This window comes from Mycteria americana, chromosome 7, assembly GCF_035582795.1.
Source record: "Mycteria americana isolate JAX WOST 10 ecotype Jacksonville Zoo and Gardens chromosome 7, USCA_MyAme_1.0, whole genome shotgun sequence".
Taxonomy (NCBI): domain Eukaryota; kingdom Metazoa; phylum Chordata; class Aves; order Ciconiiformes; family Ciconiidae; genus Mycteria; species Mycteria americana.
The window spans coordinates 14,023,957-14,044,934 of record NC_134371.1 but is presented as its reverse complement, the minus strand read 5'-3'; the positions used below and the strand labels follow the sequence as shown (position 1 = coordinate 14,044,934).

General features: G+C 49.4%; 1 protein-coding gene across 10 annotated transcripts in view; it reads right to left on the bottom strand.

The window, feature by feature from the left end:
* IL1RAP (interleukin 1 receptor accessory protein) overlaps positions 1–20,530 on the bottom strand; it is a 44,670-nt gene extending 24,140 nt beyond the window's left edge. For 2 of the 10 annotated variants that reach the window (XM_075507140.1, XM_075507150.1), the window contains exons 1-2: positions 10,454–10,532; positions 4,540–4,607 (exon numbers count right to left, since the gene is read on the bottom strand). In XM_075507140.1, the coding sequence (XP_075363255.1) occupies positions 4,540–4,607; positions 10,454–10,521 (136 nt within the window). In that variant the 5' untranslated portion in view covers positions 10,522–10,532. The other 8 variants (XM_075507143.1, XM_075507145.1, XM_075507147.1 and 5 more) reach the window with 8 other exon arrangements.
* Positions 20,531–20,978: the final 448 nt, after the last annotated feature.

The window sequence follows — 20,978 nt, the reverse complement described above, 5'->3', positions numbered from 1 at the left end:
CAGGCAGTAAAATGCACCGTAAGGGTCTATGAGCCTGGCAGAAGTCACTTGTGTGCAATAAAATGTATGAGACTGAGCTCACAACTGTGCAGGGGGACATGATGGATAAGAAGGGTAAGAGGCAGGTCCCCGATGTCCCCTGACACCTTATTTGATACACACAGAGGAGCAAAAGCGACCGCCCAGTATCACATCAGCAACATACCCAACACGGACTGCTTTCTTCCATATGTTTCTGCACTTCTATGCAGATGGGTCACATCATATTGACGCGCGCACAAAACTCACCCCTCACAACCTATTTCCTCAGCTGACAAGAAGCAGAAGCGAGGTCTTATCTCCTCGGCGGGCACAACTCTGGCTGGTGCGGAGGGAGGCTGGCAGCTGTGGTCACACCTCTGCACCCAGGCCAGCTCTGCTCTGCAGGTTTTATCTCCATCCACTTCAGGGCTACGCACCTTTCAACACCCTCAGTGTTAAATAACTTCATGTCCCCAGGCGCCATAAACTTCTACAACCAGAATAATTCACAGATGGGTATGGATGGTTATAAAATCATGTCCTAAATTAGGACAGCAAGAAGCTGAGATTGGAAGAGTAGGAGGAAGTCAGGAAATCCCAGGAGAAGATGATGGGGGAGGGATTTAGTCTCCTTAGAAAACAATAATGCAGTTTAATCTATTTTTCTTTTGACTTTACACACTAAAATAAGCTTCTCAGCTTCTGGGGCTGTCACAAATCATAAGGAAAATAAGGCCACTGGAACCCCATCAGTAGAATAAGAGCTATATAGTAATAATCCTGAGGAGCTGCGCAGGGCTTTCCATCTTCAAAGTGTTTTACAGACAGTAATTTATTAATCTGCAGATTTCCCCTGGCCATAAGCAACTACTCTGCCTCTCTGCGAAGCGCGAGAGACACACAGCACAGATCGGCCCTCAGGAAAGATGGTGCAGGCAGCAGCTCTGACCTCCGGAGCCAGACCTCGGTTTCTGGCTCGCTGCAGTCAGACCTTCGCTGCCCCAGCCACCGCCTGAATCCAGAAGCACTGGTGATGTCTGGCACTTTGGAGCCAACTTCAGAGGGGACCAAACCGGTGCCTGAGAGCCTCTGGTATGGGGGAGGGTAAGAGACATGCTCCAAACCCAGGAAATAACAGCAAAGCCCGAAATAAAACTCCCCGGACAGAGGCTCCCGGCTGCCTTACAGGCACTGCCTGCCATGCTGGGGTGTCACTCGGGGCAGAAGCTGGCCCCAGTCCTGGGCTCATCCTACCACGCGGCCCCAGGGGAGCTTCCTATGCACGCACGATGCTTCCTCCCACCAAAGCACTATGTATGCACAGCAGTTACCTGTTCACACTAGGTGGGTCCTTTAGATGATCAGCATGAGGCTGCTCCTCCTCTCCTGGCAGCAATATTCTTCTGCTTTTCTAATTCTCCAAGACAATACTCCTAACCATGATCCTCTCCCCATCCCTCGCCCTGAGAAAGCTAGGAGCTCTTGGAGAATGAGAGAGCAGCCTGGTTAGCAGAGAGAGAAAAATGGAACAAGGAGCGCAACTACAGCTACATCTTCTAATTAAGTCAGTATCTAACATAGGCCGGCTTTGTTTGGAAACAAGAAGATAACATTATTCTGTATTCATACTGGCCATTATGTTCTTTGTCCGACTGGTTTTTCATCTCTTTTAAGCCAGTGTATGTTTATATGACTTCAGTAGTGCCAAAGAAATCATTGTAAGACCAAAACTGGGTTTATTGGTTTTTGCTATCCTTCTCTGGATATCAGAAGATTTGGGTTCATTAAGCATCCTACAACACAAGTGCAGAGGTCTAAGCCTTATTTCCATCTTACGGATGGCTTAGCTAAGGCAAGGAAAGCAGAAGACCCCGAGTACCATTGCAAACAATGTCCCAAAGGTCACGAGTAAGGAATCCAAACCCAGGCACTACAGATCATGTATATTCTCAAGACCAGAAGAGATTTGCCCACACATACAGCATGAGTGAGTAGCAGACTCAGGCACAAATTCAGTCTCAAACTCCAAGTCTTTTACTCTACACTACTCAGATCGCATTTCTTTCTTCTTCCAGCTTGCGGCTCCCTTTCAGCAAATGATTTTGTTTCAGCACCAGCCTCCATACACAGCAGAGTCCAAAGAATGGATGTCTAGAGACACAGTGCTGTTGGCAAAAGTTTTGGAGGGGGCAAAAAAGTTTGCGGATTTGTCTCTCCAGTAAGAAGTAGGGTGAAGTACAACGCTGAAGCTTTCTGACACGCTGCCAGGAACGCTGTCAGCCATACTGGCTAAACTGGATTGAAAGGCCGTCTGCATTATAGCCAGACCAGTGCTGGTGTTTTATAGCTGAAGTGTAGTAAATGTTTGCTCTTCATCCCCTCTGTAAGCTCAGAGAGCTCGGGACCCAGCAGAGCCAGTACCCCTGACCACGCTGCTCCCCCAGGAAGGACCACAGAGGCAGGCAGGAAAAGTGGCAGCAAACCACGACAGGGCTCCTGCCCCTGCCTCCAGCCTTCCCCAGCCCCCGGCCAGCCTGGGCTGGAGAGAGAGCTGGTCCTGACAATACAGCATTACATGACCATTATAGCAAAGCACAGAAAGAGATCCAGCTGAAATGGCAAATCCCTATCAAGTTATACACCTTAAATATCCCAGGAGCTAGGTTCCCCAGTGAGAACTACCCATCTCCATGGCCTTGCTTGGTGTTAGAAGACCACTGGGGCAGCTGCAGACCATGCACAGCCCTTCTGCCTTCGCTCCGGATAACTTCTGCTCTGCTCCCCTCACCTACGCTCCCTGCTCCAAGAAGAAAAAGCTAGCACAAGTGCTGTAACATTATCAGAGCATGTCCTGTCTCCCACACCGGTCTGTGTTTATGACTTTGCAAGGGTGAAATGAGCTCCAGTTGCCTTTCGGTGCCAGTCCCAGGAAACCCCACAGTGTAACAGAGGGTTGCACAGACGGCTGCCCCTCCATCCAAGTACGAACAGCCATACAAGCCCGTCATGAATAACAAAAGACAATTTGACAGCCCAAAGTGGTTTATGATGTCCATGGAACAAAAAGGGAGCTCTGAACTGAAGAGTGGGTCTGTCACCCACAGACCTGCAGAAAATTAAACGCATACACTACAGTGGATTTGCAGAAGAAATGTATTTTAACTGATCATGTGCCCCACGCATCATCCTTTGACACTTACGTTCTTGCAGCACTCTGCAAAGGCTCTAATCATCCTGTACAGAAAACCTCTGCTAAAGGAGGAATATTTAAAAAGCACTAAATACCTCGCAAAAAATGCACGGAGGGTTCTGCCAGATCAACTGGCACAAGCCTGTGTGACCCAAACGCCAGGGTGGCATCGCTGGGTCCCCCCTTCCCCAGGCACTCCTTCTACCTAGGGCTTAGAATATATGGCCCAGGTCTCCTCCGCTTTCTCCTTCGCTGTTTCCCCATTGCTCACCGCTTCCACCAGGCCCCAGGTGGGACAGGTTAGCCAGGATGGGACATCCCCTGCTGAAGACTACAGCGTACTGTGAATGCCTGCAGCCCTTGGGCAACCCAAGGAGAAAAGCCTCCCAGCCTTCAGCCTCTGCGATGAACCCTGCACCGAGATGAACCTTGCTGAGGTGTGTGTTGCGAATCTGGCCCCGATAATTCAGTGTGGTCCAAGAGATAATCATACAAGAGCTGTTCGTCTGCTCAGGGTACTATAACTGCTTGTTTGCCAGAGCTGCAGAGGGGCAAGGGCTCATGGGGGCACTTATCGATCCCCTGCACAGCCCTTATTTTTGAACATTTCCCCCTATAAAGCCAGCACCTATTCTTTCCTCCCTCCCCCTTTCCACTCGCCTCCTGCAAATCATGCTGTCTCCTTCCACCCCCGAATAGGAAGTCCGGAGCTGAGATGCACACAATCTGCCTCTTCACAAGAGCTGGGCTGAGCGTGTGCCAAAAGAGCTGCGAGCATGACAACATATTTCCTGTCAGGAAAGTGACTCAGTGAGACGGGTATGAGAGCTCCTCTTACTCAAGAAGTTCCCCTCTCCCCTTGCGTTGCTGAGACATGAGTCAGAACCCGAGAGCCAGAATCTCAACCTCCTCTGGATCCACCCACAAATAGCAGAGTTCGGGTTCAAGCCCAGGTCCTGCTTGCAACTCAGTGACAAGTCAGTGCCGCACGCCAAGCCCTGGTTTCCCCCCTCGCAGAAGGGGAATAACAATACTGACCAAGTGGGCAGCTTGAATTTGCAAAGCACTTTTAGGTTGAGGCGGTGCTTATTGCTATTTGCTAATGCACCTGTTTACACCATGCTCGTAGCCTCTATACGTGAGCATTACAATACCCACACAGAACTAACATCGTGTTCATGCATTTTTCTAAAGCATTTTACACACGACCGTTTCATCCAGAAATACTGTAAATGCTTAAAAACCCCTGTGGCCAGTTTTCTTTCTCTGGCCTCAGATCAGCTCCTCCCGTGATAAGCGGGCAGACCCATCGCATGCCATGTCCTTACCTGAGCCGCTGCTGAGGGTGACCACGCACAGCCAGAGCGTAACCAGCAGGGCACCAACCATCTTCATCCTACTGAGACAAAGCACACACAGAGGTTCTGGTTATTTTACACTATTTCATCACTGCAGACAATTTTTTAACTCTGAGTGTATGTGTTTAATCCTCTGCCCACCCAATGATCCTTTAATTCTGGTACGTTTTTTTTTTATTTATTTATTTCATTAAGATTCCTTAAGAAAAGCATCTGTATGGCAGCATTGTCCTGCCTGCAGGCAGCTGCATGAGCTCTCCAGGCCTCGGAGGTGATGGCTCAGAAGAGGACAGCCGAGCTCATTGCCTTAAGTCACTGGAATAGTCTATGTCCATGAGCACAAGGAGTAAGGTAGATGCTTGCAGGCTAGAAATCCCAAGCTTTGACTCCCAAAACACTAAGGTCCTTTGCCGAGACCTCATTCTGCCAGCGCACGCACTCGTTTCTAAGAATGAGTGCAGAAAGCACTCGTGATGGCGAGCGGCGGCTGAAGCACGTTTGCACTGAACGCGCGTCTGACAGTTCGGCGTGACAACCACGCCGCTGCAGTTTGAATTTGCAAGCTCTGCTGGTGACCTGCAAAGAGGCTGGCTGCCAGAGTCCCGACTGCTTCACCACGATCCTGCAGGCAGGTCAAGGCAGGACAAGGCTCCACCAGCTCTTTCTGGTCAAACCCTCCTTGGTACGGCCACCTTGCAGGAGTAAACAAGTGCCAGGTTTGTACGCTTTTATGAAATGACCTGAACAAAGGTTTATACTTTCAAAGCAGCACTGATAGGCAGAAAACAATCCCAGACTTCTCTGTTCCCGCTACAGAGCGCAATTTCCTGTAATTTGAGATAAATGTACACTGCCAGAGTTCCACTTGCTCCCCGCTACGGTATCGCATTCGGCTCTCAGCTGCTCACACACTAGAATTAAATTTCCCTGTGTTTCTGGGTTTTCCAGGATGCAACTTATAAGCTGGTAGTCACGAAAGCTGACATTTACTAGATGCTCTCATTAATGGGGTGAAGGTTGCATTTGATATTCTTGGGTGCTGTCAGATCACAATGGGAGAAGAGATGGTTAAAAGGCTGAACTTCTTCAAAGCATCTCAGTTCCGCGGGGAGATGCGGTAATGAGCATGGCGATACTGTCAGGAGCCCGCTCACGAGATGACAGGGAAATCTGCTCCATCAGGGTGTGCTAAAAGGGTAGAGAGAGAAGCCACAGAGCTCACTTAAAACATGTCCCTCATAAACCTGTCTATAATATATGCATTACGCAGAAGGGCTTCGAGCATAAGCAGAGAGCACCTAAGATTGCACAGATTGCAGAGATTAACAAGAACGGGACGTGTGAACTGTACTACTCAAAATCCAGCAGTGGATATCGAATCCTTCCTTTTCAATGCTGGCGTCTGAAATGCCTTTGTATGATGCTTTCCCTCTGCTGGGCTCATCTCTAGGAGACAAAGGAAATCCAGAGCAAGCCTGCTCTACCCTGCGCAGTCTACGCAAAGGGCTGCAGACCGCCTCCGAAGCCATAAGGCCTTCGGAAACAGGCAAGAAGCCGGGAAGAAGGTGAGTTTTCTTCCCTGGGGTCCAGCTGAGAGGGCTGGTCGTCCCCTATCTCCTTCACCCAAACCGAAATGTCAGCTGCTAATCAAACCCTTCTCTACTGCCATCTACAACCAGCTCCCAATGTCACTTAAGAAGACTCCATAGGGAGGAAACAAAATTAAGTACTCCTGCCCTCTGGAAATGCTGAAGAAATATAAAACACCTTTACGCCATCAGATTAGACAGACAGAACCAATACGCTGCACTTTTGGTGGGAATTTAGGAACTTTGGGGAATTCAGATGCTGGAATAGAGGGAGTGTAAACAGTGGGGGGATCATTTCCATAATAAATATCCCTCATGGTTCCCTCTCCATTTGTCATTAGATAAATGCACAGCGTGTCCTAACTCACCCTTATTTTCCAGTGATTCTCTCCTGCATTTTGCACAAATCAGGCTGAATTCAGCCCTGAAGCAAGCAGGGACAACTACTGACTTTGGATGAGTTTCTCTCGTTTAGAGCAAGGCCGTTTACGTGGCCTGAGGCCAAAATAAACTACATTTCACTCAGTGATACATGAACTCTGCACTGAGCTAATATTTACATCCATTAACTATGCTCATAGGAACATGCTCCTTTCAACTGTCTCAAAGAGCCACCAGGTCTCTGTTCCCATGAGCAAGGTATCCAAGGTTTCCATGCTCTGCCTGCTAGTAGGAAAATTCTGATTTTATAGCTGGATAGAGCAAGAAGCCCTTCTGGTTCATTCCAGGCTCTCCAGAGATCTTATCAGCGGAGACAGACAGACACAGAGCCTGTCAGATGACAGCAATTTCTCCATTACAGGAATGGGACTCAGTTGACCACGGCCCTGGCTGCTCTCACATATACAAAATACAAGGGGCCGTGGAAGGCACGTGCACAGAGTCGAGGGCTGGTCGAGGGGAGTCACCACGACCTCCTGGATGCTCTGACCATGCCAGCGTTTGCCAGCCGAGATGAAGGAAGAGGATTCTCCCCCTTTGCTGAAGAAATGGAGAGCCTGCACACACAATGGAGGAGAAGGGGGACTGTAGGGCAGGATGGTTTCTGCAGTCCAGCTCCATTCCTGTGGCATACGATTATTCCAAAAAAATTCAGTTAATGCCACAGGATCTGATGATTTGTACTACTAACACAGCGCAGGGACCAATTCTTACGTACTAGTTCTGCTAGCACTGTGATGCTTTTGCTTTAAATGCTAGCACTGCGATGCTTTGCTGAAATCTGTGATGCGCCCCAAAGAGAAAAGTCTTCTTACACCAGTCCTGTGGTCACACAATGTCGTCATCTCCCCCCATTTCGGGGAGGATAACGTGATTCTGCCAGTGACAGCAGGAAAAGAGCATTGCATCCATTCAGTCGCAGAGCGGGTAGGTTTTGCAATGCCCTAAGAACGTGACGCCACAGGACTACAACCCACCCCGGTCTTGCCAGGAACGGAAGAGTTTTCTCAGCCTTTCCAGCAACCCGCTTCTTTGTTTCGTGACTTCAGAAAGCATGTTGCCATTTTGCCTGTATATAATGCAATGCCAGTGGTGTCTGATTAACTTCTTGCACAATTTGGCATTGCTGCACTGAAACACCAGCATCTCCGCCCGCAACTGAAGGAGCCAGAGATCAAAGAGTGCAAATCCCAGGCTGCAGCGGAGGGGTTCACCCAACTGCATCCACCAAGGTCACAGACCGCACCTCCAGTACACAAGTAAATAAAATAAAAAGCAAACACTAAAGGAGCCAGGAATAAATCAGTGAGCAGAAGAGCATACCAGCTCAGAAATCACACCACAGCTAGAAAGCAGGCAATCAGAGCAGCCAGAAGAAGGCTGGAGAGCTCTGATACATCCTCAGCGCTCCAGGAACTTCTCATGAGACCAATACACTCTGAGGTATTCTTAATGTTTCCATAAATTAACATTTTAATAATAATAATTCATAGAGGGGTTGGGGAAAACAATCCATCACTGCTGTTGCTAGAATTTTTTTTAAGGAACTTACTTGAAATGTTCCTTTTGTTTAAAATCAGAAATTGTTTCCTTTTCGTTCCTGAGCATTTTCTTCTTCAAATTTTCACCTTCTGTCTACTGGGGAGCAAAGAAAAGTGGGGTGGGGGCAAACACAGTCATGGAAGTGTTTCCTGTTCTTAAAAGCAGAGGTGGTGGAAAGGTTTGGTTTTTCATTTGATACTGGCCAGACATGGCCTTTATGTCAGAAAAAACCATGAATATTTTCATATAAAACACCCTTCCCAAACAGACCTAGGCAAGGAATCGTTCGCTCCTGCCCTTAGCAGCATGGACTCTGCAAAGCCTACGCGCTTTCCAAACGTTTATAAAACCCAAGACAAATGTCAAATAATCAACGAAGAGAGCTGCACTCAAAGTAACTACTGTACACCTATTCTCAAAGACACTGTACCAATTCTACAGAACAATGCTGCATTTTCCAAGAAAACGCCTTTGTCCCTCCTAACCACAGGCACCTAGGGAGAGCTGACAGGCTTTTTGCTTTTCACTGAGAAGTCACACTATGGCACGCAGAACAAAAGCACCCTTCAAAACCTTGCCACTAAGTGCTCTGGCTGAAAGGGCATTTAAAATAAAGCAGTTTCAGAAAGAGGAAAAAAATAACACCGGCCAGAGCAGGTTTTACATATTATTTTCTTTCTGTAATTCTGTCCCAAGCCCCCCTGAGTCAAAAGCATTCAACAGCGCAGGACTGGCCCCAGGAAAGGGGATGCAGACACAGGAAGGCTAGCAAAAACCAGGGTGGGTTAGTTTAGGAAATGCTTTGCTTCTACGCCACGTGGACTTGAGGCTGAAGGCTGATGGGCTGCAGAGCGGGGCACAGCTCCTCTGCTCCCACATCACTGCGTGCCCACGAGCCCTGGGTCCCTGCATCATCATGCAGCAGCATTGGAGAAGGCCGCTCGATGAGTTTGCTGGGTTTTCTTATGAGGAAAATAGATGTACAGTCCAAGTAAGCTCAAAGAATCCAAAAGGCAGACAAAGGGCAGCCTGCAAAAGCAGCTGCTGAAAAGTAATAGCAAAAACACTAATGGAAAGTGGGAAAAGGCCCTTCCGCCCTCCAGGAAACACTTTTGCTTTTCAGTATGTGCAGGAGTAAGTCAGACAAAGAGGGGAATTACTGTAGCATAAACCATCTTGATGCCACTTAGCCGGGATTTGCGCAGTGTCTCTCTGACCCTGCCTCTCCTCCGGAGGCCATTTGGGCACTGCACGGCACCGCCCTTTGCTTCGGCGCCAGCGTTCCCACTCGTGCCCCTGCCCAAAGCAGAGCTGCTCCTGCAGCGAGCTGGCCGGTCCTGCAGACAACCCTCCTGAGCAACGTCACATCACACTGAAATCTCTGGAGACACGGGTAGAAAGACAGGAGACATGTTTTGGAAGTCCAGCCTTTTCTCCCCAGGAGGAATTAGCATGTTCATTAAAATTTTCCTTCCCACACAGCTTCCAGGAACAGAACGGGGAGGAAACCAGCAGCAATTTGATGATGAACACCATAAGCAGCTCAGTGCACTTTCCCTGCTCTCCTGCACGCTACGCCACACTCATCACTTCAAACGCAGGCACACTGACCAACAAAGGGCCCCCAATGCTATCCTCAGAAAAAACATTCGCATCTCTCCTATGGGCAAGGAGCCCAATTCATCTTGGCAGCAGCTCCCTAACAGCCAGGCACATTTCGGCAGGAATCGGCCAGGGCTGAAACCTGGCCCGCAATCAGGGATACTGCAGGAGCCGCAAGTGTGATCCAATCAGCGCATCCAATGGTGACACATCCAAGGCAGGGACCTGCAAGATCGATGCTGAAGCCTCACTTTTCCTGGGGTAGCTGCACTCACCAGGCTATCGCATGCCAGACAATAGAGTAGACTGAAAGAATTTTGTTCTGGGATGTTTCCATTATAAAAGCAATTTATATCATTAAAACCAAAGGAAACATTTAGATTTGAGCAGACTGTGACTCTGTCACTAGGTAGAACCACAGCAAATTAAACACTTGCTTTTGCAGAGGGAGGAAAAAAAAAAAAAATTAAACTAGTGGGAGTCAGATGGAAAGCTGCCCTGGAGAGAGGTCTCCCCCGTCACTAGCACAAATCAACTTCTGTCTGCCTTGGCCAGAGCTGGCCACTGTCACACAGGACCTGGAAGCACTGGCTCCCAGCGCTGGGGAGCTACGGTGCTCGCATGCAGCTTTACACCCAGGTCTACTGAGTATGCAGAAGGGGGGGGGGAACCACAACAAAAACAAACAAATGAAAACAACCCAAGAAAACTTGGAAACAATCTTCTCAGTCCGTGGCTCAGCCAGCTCTTCACCAGCTGAGGACATGACACCTGGCATCCGAGGCAGCTCCGCTGCCCATCACCCACCACTGCCTCTCCCTGGCCTCCTGTACTGCACATCCAGGCCAAGGGCTGCAGTCTGCTGGTTTTTTACTAATTACTTCATACTAAACCCCCAACACGGGAATGAACAAACCCAGCAGTGTGTCATCCCAGGAGGTGGTCCCAAGCTATTTCTCCTTCAACACAGCAGCACAAACTGCAGGAGCAAGGCTGACCTTCAAGGAGCACCAAGAGCTCCCGTGGGCAGAGCTGGCAGCAGCCCCACCTTGAGCTCAGAGGCTTGGGGAAAAGCGGGGAGACATTCATTAACAGCGAGTCATTTCTGGGAGCTACCTCGGTAGCGCAAGAGTTGCCTCTGCCGGTGCCAATGTTTGGGACACGGAGGCGATTGCCAGGCAGGGAATTTGTGATCCGCTATTGGCATTTAGATACCATCTCCTGGCATGCTTTTGGCTCAACAGATTTAACACTAATAATCAGAATTCAGAGGAAGAAGCTATTTTTCCCCCCTCAAGAGAAAAGGAAAAAAGTGCAAGCTAGACATTTGGAGAGAAGTGTGGGGGGCTTGAAAACATATCTGAAGAAAGTCAGTATCCCCTCCTTTCCTTTTCAGCTGCTGGGGTCCTCTCAGGGCTTGGCAAAGCAGAAATGCTACAGATCTTGCACACTGCTCTGCTGGAGCCCAGGGTGCCACTGATTATACTGACAGCTGTTTAGCAGGCAGAGCACGCTGCATTTCATACATTTAAAATAAACTAGCTCAATAATCTGTCACCTCTCCGAAATATATGCGCACCTGGACAAGACAAATAAACAGCTGGGACTACCACCGAGAGATCTGTGGAGGGGGCTGAAGACGGGCAGGTTGAGCCACAGCTATGAAATCAAACAGCACGGATTACAAATGCATACACACTGGCCACTGAGCAGTTCAAACACCAATCTACAAGAGCACTTCTGTGCTCAAGCAAAAGGTATCCAGCCAAGATAGTCTATTTTTTAAGTCTGAATAGCCAGGGAATGAAAAGCTTCCAACTGAGCTTCAAAGAGAGCTGAGACCTTCCATGAAGCCAGACACAATGCTTCTATTTTGGATGGCAATGTTATAGTGAAAGGAGAGCTCAGAAATACCCACGTACTGCGCTACCGGAAGATAAACTGACAAACTAATCTTCGCACAGAAAAAAGAAATCCGCAACCAACATGGCTCAAAGACCTGAGGAGACTTAAGGAATCCAGAGTGAGAGTCCCCCCTCGCTGGAAGAGTCCTGATTAGCTCTCATGGAGCACCTGGAGACATCCAAGAACAAGCATTTAATTTATACATTCTGCCTCCTGACCTTTTTAATGGCTTTTAAATGTAAGCAACTCCACTGCCCTCCCTAAGAGGTTATTCCACTGTCCCTGTGGACATAGCAGCACGTCCACATTGTGCAGACTGCATAGCAGCAACCCCAAGCTAGCTCAGCCCAAGTCTCTAAATCCAGAGAATACAATGCAGACTCAAGCAGGTTTACCAGCTGAGCTTACTGCCTTTTGCAGGACCAGCCTGGGACTCTTGAACCCCAGCACAGCTTTCCCAGGAGAGGAGTCTCCTCGCAAGCCCAGCCTGGCACAGCAAGCGCTCTGCAGCCCCACTGCACATCCCCGCCGTCACAACAGGGGCTTCACCCAGCTCTGCTGAGCGCTAGCTGCAATGGGCTCTCAGACTCAAAAAACACTCCAAGAGTTTCTTTTAAGCTCAAGCCCTTGCTGCCAGCTACATACCTGCTCTTTCACTTCATCTCCTCCTCTTATAGCCCTCAGTGCTTGCAGACCAGATTCCCAGGATGGCTGCTCTATATTCAGCCAACATCTTCCCCTTCTTGTTCCCCCAGAGAGGGACACAGGAGGCAAAAAGCCTCCAAGCACCACCATGCTCCAGAGCACAACATCGCTGTGTTTCACTCCCCTTTCCAAGCATCTTTTACTATGCCGTTGCCACAAAATCCCCAGGAAGACTGCAATGGCTCCAGCACCGCTAGCACATTTACCCATGCTGCTGCCAGTGGTGAAGACCTGATCTGCAACTCTCCCTGCAGCGTAAGAGGAGGATTTCCTCAAGTGAATCTGGGTATCCTGGGATGAGCAACGTACTCAAGGGTAAAAGCAGGTCAGCTGAGTTTTTCTTTTTCAAGTTCCGGCCACAGAGCATTTCCACACCTGGCACTTGTAATAATCATGTTAATTTAATTGCATTTAGCCTTATAAGAATAAGCAAACAAGAATAAGACGTGAAGATGCTTCATTCCCCCTCCCCCAGCTCAGACAGGCTGCTCTATAAGTGTGCTTTACACATTAATCCACAGCAACATTTAAAGGAATAGAAAAAGGAACAGCAAAGGCACTGAAAGCCCAGGAGCTACCTGCCTCTCCCGGGACAACACCCCACTTACAAGCAGCTCTCCGGAGGTCCTTCCAGCCCTCCCATGGGCCTCCACTTTCCCAGCCCACTCACTTGGTCCTCCTGGTGACTATCAGAGCTACTTTCTTCTGCATGCCTGCCCCTTCCTGGTCAGCACAGTACAGCTGCATTCTGCAAAGGGGACTAGAAAAATCTGGGTACAGACAGAAACAAAGGAGGAAAAGAGAAACAGAACGAGACAATCCTTCCCATGCCATGTGTATCACATCTGCTCCCCATGTCTCTAACATTTCCTTCTGCAAATATTAGGTTGTGCCATCACAGGGACCTTGCTTGGGCTTTGCCTGCACTGACCCCATCAGTGCAGCTCTAAATTCAACCTTCAAACAACAGCACCCTGAATTTTCAAGTCCAGAAGCCTCCTGTGGGAAGGTCTGCTGTGACCCACAGCACCTACACAGTGGGAAGGCTGAGAGGGAGCTAGCTGCAGGCAGCAGTATGCTGCAATTGTCATCAATATTAATTATTTGGGGAGAATATGATTGATCTCACGAGGGCAATGAATTCATTTCTCCAGCTGAATGACAAACAAAAGGCAATATATGCGCTGCTGACATTTCCAAAGGCTACAAGGAGCAACGACAGGAGGAAATACCACTCTGTGTTAAAACCCTGCTGCAAAGGGCCAAAAATCCGAAAAGTCTCCAAAATTTCCATTTCTGAGCACTTTCAGTGCCAGGAAGTGGATGCCTTCATATTCTCAAATCTGCACTGACCATAGCCCTGGGCTGGCTCAACTCTTTGCAGAGAGGAAGCAATCACCGAGTGTCTTTGGAAAGCTGGGCTGACTTTCCCTCGTGCTCTTTGACACTTCTTGTCAAGCACTACAGAGTCTTTACGCCTGGCAGACAAGGAAAAAAAAAAAAAAGCCTAGAAAGGGGAAGACATTGCCTTCCTGGGTAGCCACAACCCAGGGCTATTCAGCAGGGCTGAAATGCCAGGAGGCAGCTCCCCTGTGCAAAGGGAGAAAAGGAGGACACAATAAGCCTGGAGAAAAGCATTCACACCCCTCCGTGGCTTCGGGTCAGGGGTGTCTGTGTGTGCACAACCTCCCAAGGAGCCAGAATTAAACAGTCTCCCTAAAGTCCACACAGCAGCACAAGAGAGAACAAGAAAGGTGGAGAAAGGCAAATGCACCGAGGCTGAAGCCATTTTTGCAGGAGGATGGAGGAGGGGGAAAGACAACCCAGATCACGGGGATGTTAGTCCAGCAGAGTGCGAGTTTTGCCACATCCTTCAGTCACCCCAACGCATCAGCCCTGTCCGCCTCAACTGCAAACGGCACAGTTTGCTAGAGCATCCCATTTTGGGATCCAACAGCACATTTGTGCTGGTTCAAAGAGGCTGGTGCCCTACAAGCCCTTCACAGCCAGCCAGCGTTATCCCGCTGAGGAGCAACACATGCGTCCTCCTCCCCTCATCCGCATCCCTCCTTATAAACAAGGGCTGGGAGGCGTCTGTGCTTGAAGGAAGAGGGGGGAGGCTGCTATTTCTCAACAGAACAAATCCAATTATTTGTATTAGAGTGAATTTGTACGGCTCTTACTGTCAGAATAAGTATTTTCTACAGATCCCAGAGCTTTGAATCAACAGATTGCTCATAAATTTATGTAGGTGGGCCCTGGATGTTAGCATGGTGGGATGCAGGTGAGGCGGTTTTACTTTTGGTTCCTTGTGAGATTTGTTTTTTGCAATAGCGCTAACCTCAGAAAAAAATAACTAGAAATTTGGACTCCTGCCACTGCCATTTACTATGCTTCTTTAAGTCTCTAAGGTTGAAGATTTTAAAACAGTCTACTAGTTTAGGGTAGCAACATGAGTTTCTGGTTAGTCTACATGAAACCTACTCAATCACCAATTGTAGTGCATGAAAAATTGTAGTGCCTCCCTGATAATCAGGCATCAGAGAGCTTATAAATGGCTGTCCCCTGAACAGAGCGCATTAGTAGAAGCTTCTGAAATCTGTGCCTCTGTTTCCCTAGCCTCTCCCCACCTTGCACCACAGCTGTGCATCTAAATGTCTCTAAAGTGCTTAGAGATGCTGAGATGAAAGATAACATACGAGTGCAAAGTATAGATTAATTCCCAGAGCTCAGCAGTCACTGGAGCTGATGGGGCTAAACGTACCACATACCCACCATGGAAAACTTGGGTTCTGAGCCTGTCTTAAATAGCAACTACTTAAGCAGCAGTTCCCTTGGAACAAGTCATTTTGGGGCTGGTTGGTTGGGCACATGGAGCCCCAGCAGGCAGGAAACACAGAAATGCAATATACTACTATGAAAAATAGATACTTTTCCCGAATAAGGTCTCAAACCTGTTCCTATAGAATTTGGTAGTGAGATTTCAACTCATTTCAATAGGAATATGACAGAGCTGTTCAGGTTTAGCAACCATTATGTTAAGAACATGGCCAAACATAAATTGAAAAGCTATTTCCATTTCTGTTTGTTTTTTAAATGATTAAAAATCCAGTTTAAATATTGCAAGGAAAACTTTAAATAGAGCAAGATAAGTTTTGGCTTCCTTCCGAGTAGAAGGCAAACCCCAAAACACTACTGAAAATCTAACAGATGGGAGTTATTTTTCACTCTTCAAAAATTTCATTCCCTTGCACTGAGATTAACTGTAATTAGCTCTTTATTTACATCTAGGACAAAAGGTAAAATGATAAAGGCAGACTATAACTGCAAATCACAGGCAGAAAAAGGCAAAAAAAAGCAAAAATTCCCTCTGAGAAGAAAACGTCATGTCTTTCTCGCCAAGCAGAATAATTGTTATAAATATATAGTTAAACAGCTCCACAGCATCCTGTCAGCACTAAGGATAAACACTTAGGTCACAGTTTTGCAAGCTTTTATACACAAGTTAATTGAATATGTAAGAATCACCCTCTGAACATCTGAAAATATCCCTATACGAAAATATCCCTCACATCCCTATGAGTGGACAGGATCAGGCCTAGAGAGTCAAGATGCTCCACTACACTTTTACTTCAGTCATGCAAGGGATTAAGCAAAACCGGGAGGAAAAAAAACACAAAAAAACCACACAGCAGCCTTTCTAGTTAAAGACACAGAGAGGTATTAAAACTTACTTTTTCTTTTTTAAAGAACTCTTCTAATAACACCTTGGCTTAGTAAAGCTGAAGAGGCTTCTAAAGTATTTGCGCAAGTGCATGATTCACGAAGCACGGAGGAAAGAAGGACGGAGGAAAGAAGGTCCAAACCCAACACCAGGGACCTCGACGCTACTCACTGCAAAAGTTAAGGACCAGTATAATTCTCATTTTAATCGTACGTGAAAGTGAAGCTCTAGCTCTCTCACACTCTTTCCTTCTCTTTCCCTAACGTTCCCAGAGACTTCTATCTTTAGCCAGTTATCCTTGCTGTAATTTTCTTAAAATTGTAATTGGGTAATCATCCAGACTCAGGGGAAACCTGTGTCAGAGGAATTCCTGGGGATATAGCACCCATTTGATGAAACTGAGAGTTGCTAAATTAACAAAGGACTGACTAAAGATATGATTCTTTGCTTGTAGTAGAAATGCTGTTTTACCAGCAACTATTTTTAAGGAACCCTATAACAAAATATGTACGCTTGTACATTCATGTTCCTGTATTTTATTTTCTGTCAAATAAGACTCTGAATTTACGAATATCATGATCTGTGCATGTGTCTCATTGGGACCTCTGAGGCTGAAGGTAGCAAGCGTGCTGGCTAAGGCTGAAATTCCCAAAAGCGTAGGCACCATTTGAACTAATTTCCCCAGATCAGTTTCCTTTTTGCACTCTCTCTGAGCATACATGTGGCTCAGTCACTTACAAAAGCCCTACACATAACAAAACCGTGGCTGAGAAACGTGAGATTAGCCTTCTGCTTTGTGAAAACGTGGGGGGGGGGGAATCCTAAAATACCTCCCAAAAGAAGAAGCTGTTTTGTTCCAGTTTAGCAGCGACCAAATCTCAGCCATACATTTTGCTGGCAGAGCAGAAAAAAGTGGTTACAAACCGTGGAGGGAAAGAAACCCACCTGCACGTGGGCCCCCGAGCTACACCCAGGCTGCAGAGCTGGAGCGAGAGAGGGGGTCATCTCAGGCGCGGCAAACACCGACAGCCAGCTTTGCCTTCCTTCTGCTCTGCGTCTGGGCCACCTCGCGCAGCCGGGGGAGCACCAGCTCTCACCCGCTGGGCACAGAGATGCTACCGGCCAGGCTGCATCAGCCTGGCAGCACAGAGGAAACAGCTCTTGGCTCTGCTTATGGGGACACTGAAATCCATGAGCTGTGTCAAAAGAAAGGCAGGGGAGGAAGGAGGAGAGCAGGCAATGTCTGAACTGTGAGCTCCACTGTAGAAAGTGTTTCAGTTCCCAGATAACGTAGCGCTCTTCGCAGATTTCAGCTTATATAGGCTTTTCCATGTATCTATTTTTATTCCCGAAGCATTCCCCGTTGCTGTCTGATGAAAAGAAAGACCGGACAGCATGGATGCTCACAGATATGGGAACGCATTCACACGCTAGTTATAATCTTCCTAACTGTCCAGCCTGCTAACGCAACCTGTGCTCCGAGAGCCAAGCTGGGACACCTCCTCTCCCACACCGCCAGCTGCAAGGGTTATCTTCGTGGCAAGTTTTTGCAAGTCAGAGTCTTGCTGAAATGGGAGGACATTTGACAACAGTGGGGGACCCAGGACAGATGGGGAAGGATTATGAATCATGTGCCTGCCAAAATAACCAACATAAAAATCCAAACATAAGTGAGAAGAAGGAATAAAAGAACACGTACTGGCCTCTTATTCTGAAGGAGTGAAATGCTTCTTCCCTGGTACTGGCGTCTGCACATAGACTCATGGAATCATTTGGGTCGGAAAAGACCTTTAAGATCATCGAGTCCAACCATAAACCTAACACTGCCAAGTCCACCACTAAACCATGTCCCTAAACACCACATCTACACGTATGAAGGGTTATTGCCAGAAACAAGTTAGATAAGGTATTGAAGGAATAAAGCTGGGACAAGCTCTCTCTGCCTCCTCCTTCCTATATGCATATTTCAGAGCATAAAATTACAGCACCAGGGCCTGCAAGGAGGCATTCCTCATCCCTCCACGTATCCAGGCACCACCCAACTTCCCGCCACACCGCTCTCCCAAACCTCTGAAGTCTCTCTTACCTATATGTCCCTGCGAGGCACTTTGGGGTAGCACTACCTGAGCCAGGGTATGAGCCTGCTCAAGCCCAGATCAGTGCAGTATTCATCCCCGCTGCACACTAGCTAATGCTCAGATGCAGGATACCTGCGCAGAGCCCCAGAGGTCTTGAAAGAGAGAGCCCTGAGGTGTTCAGACACAAACTTTCCTTCATGGACTCTGGAGGGACCAGACACAAGCAGACTTGAGCAAGCACAGCTCTTCCTATGTAACAACACATAGACACTTTGAACTCAAGCTACACCCAGAGACACGGAAAGAGCCACAGGGCTGCATGTGTGTAGACCTGCCCTCTGCCTTGCACAGAGGCACTGTGTTAGAAACTTAACCTCTCACCCCACAGCTCTCTGCTTCACCTCCATGCAGCATCTCCCACCTTCCCAGCTTAATGTTTCCTGATCATTTCGGTGCCCTGCATGCTTCCACCACCCCAAGTCCTCAGTCTTACTCTCCACATCCCACGCTATTCTGCATCCTTGACTGCTCCTACAGAAGTGTTCCCAGTGACAGGAACAACTCCGCACCTACTTCAAGAGCTTAATCCTCTCCGCTTGTCCTTCCCTGCTCACCACAGCCAGGCAGGCAATAGGAGCAGAAAGCAGGACCCTTCCCAGCACCAAGCCCTCCCACCAGAAAGCCCTTGGGCTGGAATGATGCTCTCCATGCAAACAGGAGAGGCTTTTCCTGCAAGGAACACAAGACAGCAAGTAAATCTTCCAGAGCTGCCAAAGCAACCTGTTATAAATGGCCCTCTAAGTTATAAGATATGGACTCTCCACAGCACAGTTAATAAATAATACCCCACGATCCTTCTGTGTATGGAAGTGTAAGTTCAGTGACAGTTCTGCTTATCCAAGAGGGGCCCCAGTTAAAAATGGAGTGTCAGAAAAATAGTACTTTTTAATTGCATAGCAAATATTTTTTAAAAAAGATAAGGAGCTTGCTGCAATCTCCCAAATACAGAAGTAAAAAGCCTTTCCTAGGAAAACGAAACTAAATGCATGGAACAAAAGCCATCATTTTATAAGAAAAGAAGATCTGTAAAAGAAAACAGAATGATATCCAAGCATTATAACCAGCTATTCACAAAGCAGAGGCTAGGATGGAAAGAGAGAGCGTGCATGCAAGAGCGTATTTATAATCCAGTTTACAGTAACATCCTCAGGCCCCGAGATCAGGATCCCGTTGTGCCAAGCACCGTACAGATGCACTCTGAGAAACCAGCTCAGGCTGAGGAACAAGCACTGCCACTGTACCGAAGGGAAGTGACACTGGCACAGAAAAGGGCCACCTGAAGCACTGGAGCCCTGATGGTCTCTTCCCCCCCCCCCCTTCCTTTTCAGGAAAGCATTCCCACCATCCAGCTTCCATCCAGATACCCCCCACCAAAATGCTTCGCATAAGGGAGCTGCTGTCCCCAACAAACACACAGCAAAAGGCATCTTGCTGCCAGCATCTAATCGCTTTCAGGCTGTTTTCTTGGACGTGCCTCTTCCACTTTATTTTCCTGCTGCAGCTTAAGTCTGACCCCTTCCTCTCCCCCCTTCCACTTCAAAGATCTGCTTGACAGTAGAAGAGAACAGGTATCAGAAGCTCACGCATTTGCAACACAAATGAAAATTAAAGTTGCATTCGTCAGTGCACGTAGCGCTCCAGCTAGGAATATCCAAATTTCCCTGGCCCAAAGGAGGGAATTTAAGCAAACCACTCCGCACCTCGGGTACCGGAGGCACGGCCAGCCCAGCTGCAGAAGCGACGGCGACTCGCATCTGCGGTCCTGCAGCTCGGCTCAGACTTGCCTTCACACCGGCTGCGCCCTTCACCGAGGGACGGCGGAGGGGTCCCCCGGCTCCGGCAGCAGCACGGGCGCCACAGCGCCCGCTCGCCTCCTCCGTCCCTCGCTCCCGTCTCCCCCGGCCCGGCGGGGCTGGACGCGGCCGCGCACGTTCGCTCTCACCGTGCAGAGGCGCCTCCGGCCGGGGGACGCCCCGCGCTGCTGCCGCGGCGCCGCGAAGGCTCCTCGGGCTCTCCCGAGCGTCTCTTCCTTTCCTTTTTTTCCCCGCCGGCCGACGAGCGGGGGCTGCTGCCGGCTGCGGGCCGCCACCGCCCGCCTCCCCCGCGCAGCGCCGGGGCTGGAAACCGCCTCCGCCGCCAGAAACTTTCCCTCCGCGTGCGGGGAAGTTCACGGCCGGGGCGGGCCGGGCCGGGGCGGGGCGGACCGGACCCTCCCGCCGCCCACGCCTACAGAAACACGCGTGTACCCCTCCCACCCCCACGCACCGTGGCTCACCTGGGAACGCGGAGGGGGCGCGCGGCCACGTCGGGCGTACCCGCGCTCGCCCGCGCCCGCTCCCTCTCCCTCTTCTTCTCCCCCCCCTCCTCCTCCTCGATCCGCGTCCGCCCCGCCCCGCGCTCCCCGGCCGCCCCTTTCTCCGCCGGCGGCACTCCTGACGCGCACGGGTTCCCCCGCCCGCCCGCCGGCCGTGCCGCGGGGCCGCCCCCGGCTGCAGCGCGGCCCCGAGCCCCGCGGGAGGGGAGAGGGGTCACCCCGGGGAACTGGCAGCAGCCGGGGCGGGGGGGGGGGGAATGCGAGGCGGCGGGCGGTGAGTGAGCAAAGGCGGGTTTGTAACGCGGAAGGCTGCCGCGATGTCCCTCTCGCAGTTTGCGGGGTCCTGCTGGCAGGAGGCGGGTTACGCGGGAGCCACGGCTCCCTCTCCTGGCCTGAGCCGTCCTGCCGGCTGGAAGCTGCTGGCGGCGGAGGGGCAGGCGGTGCCTGAA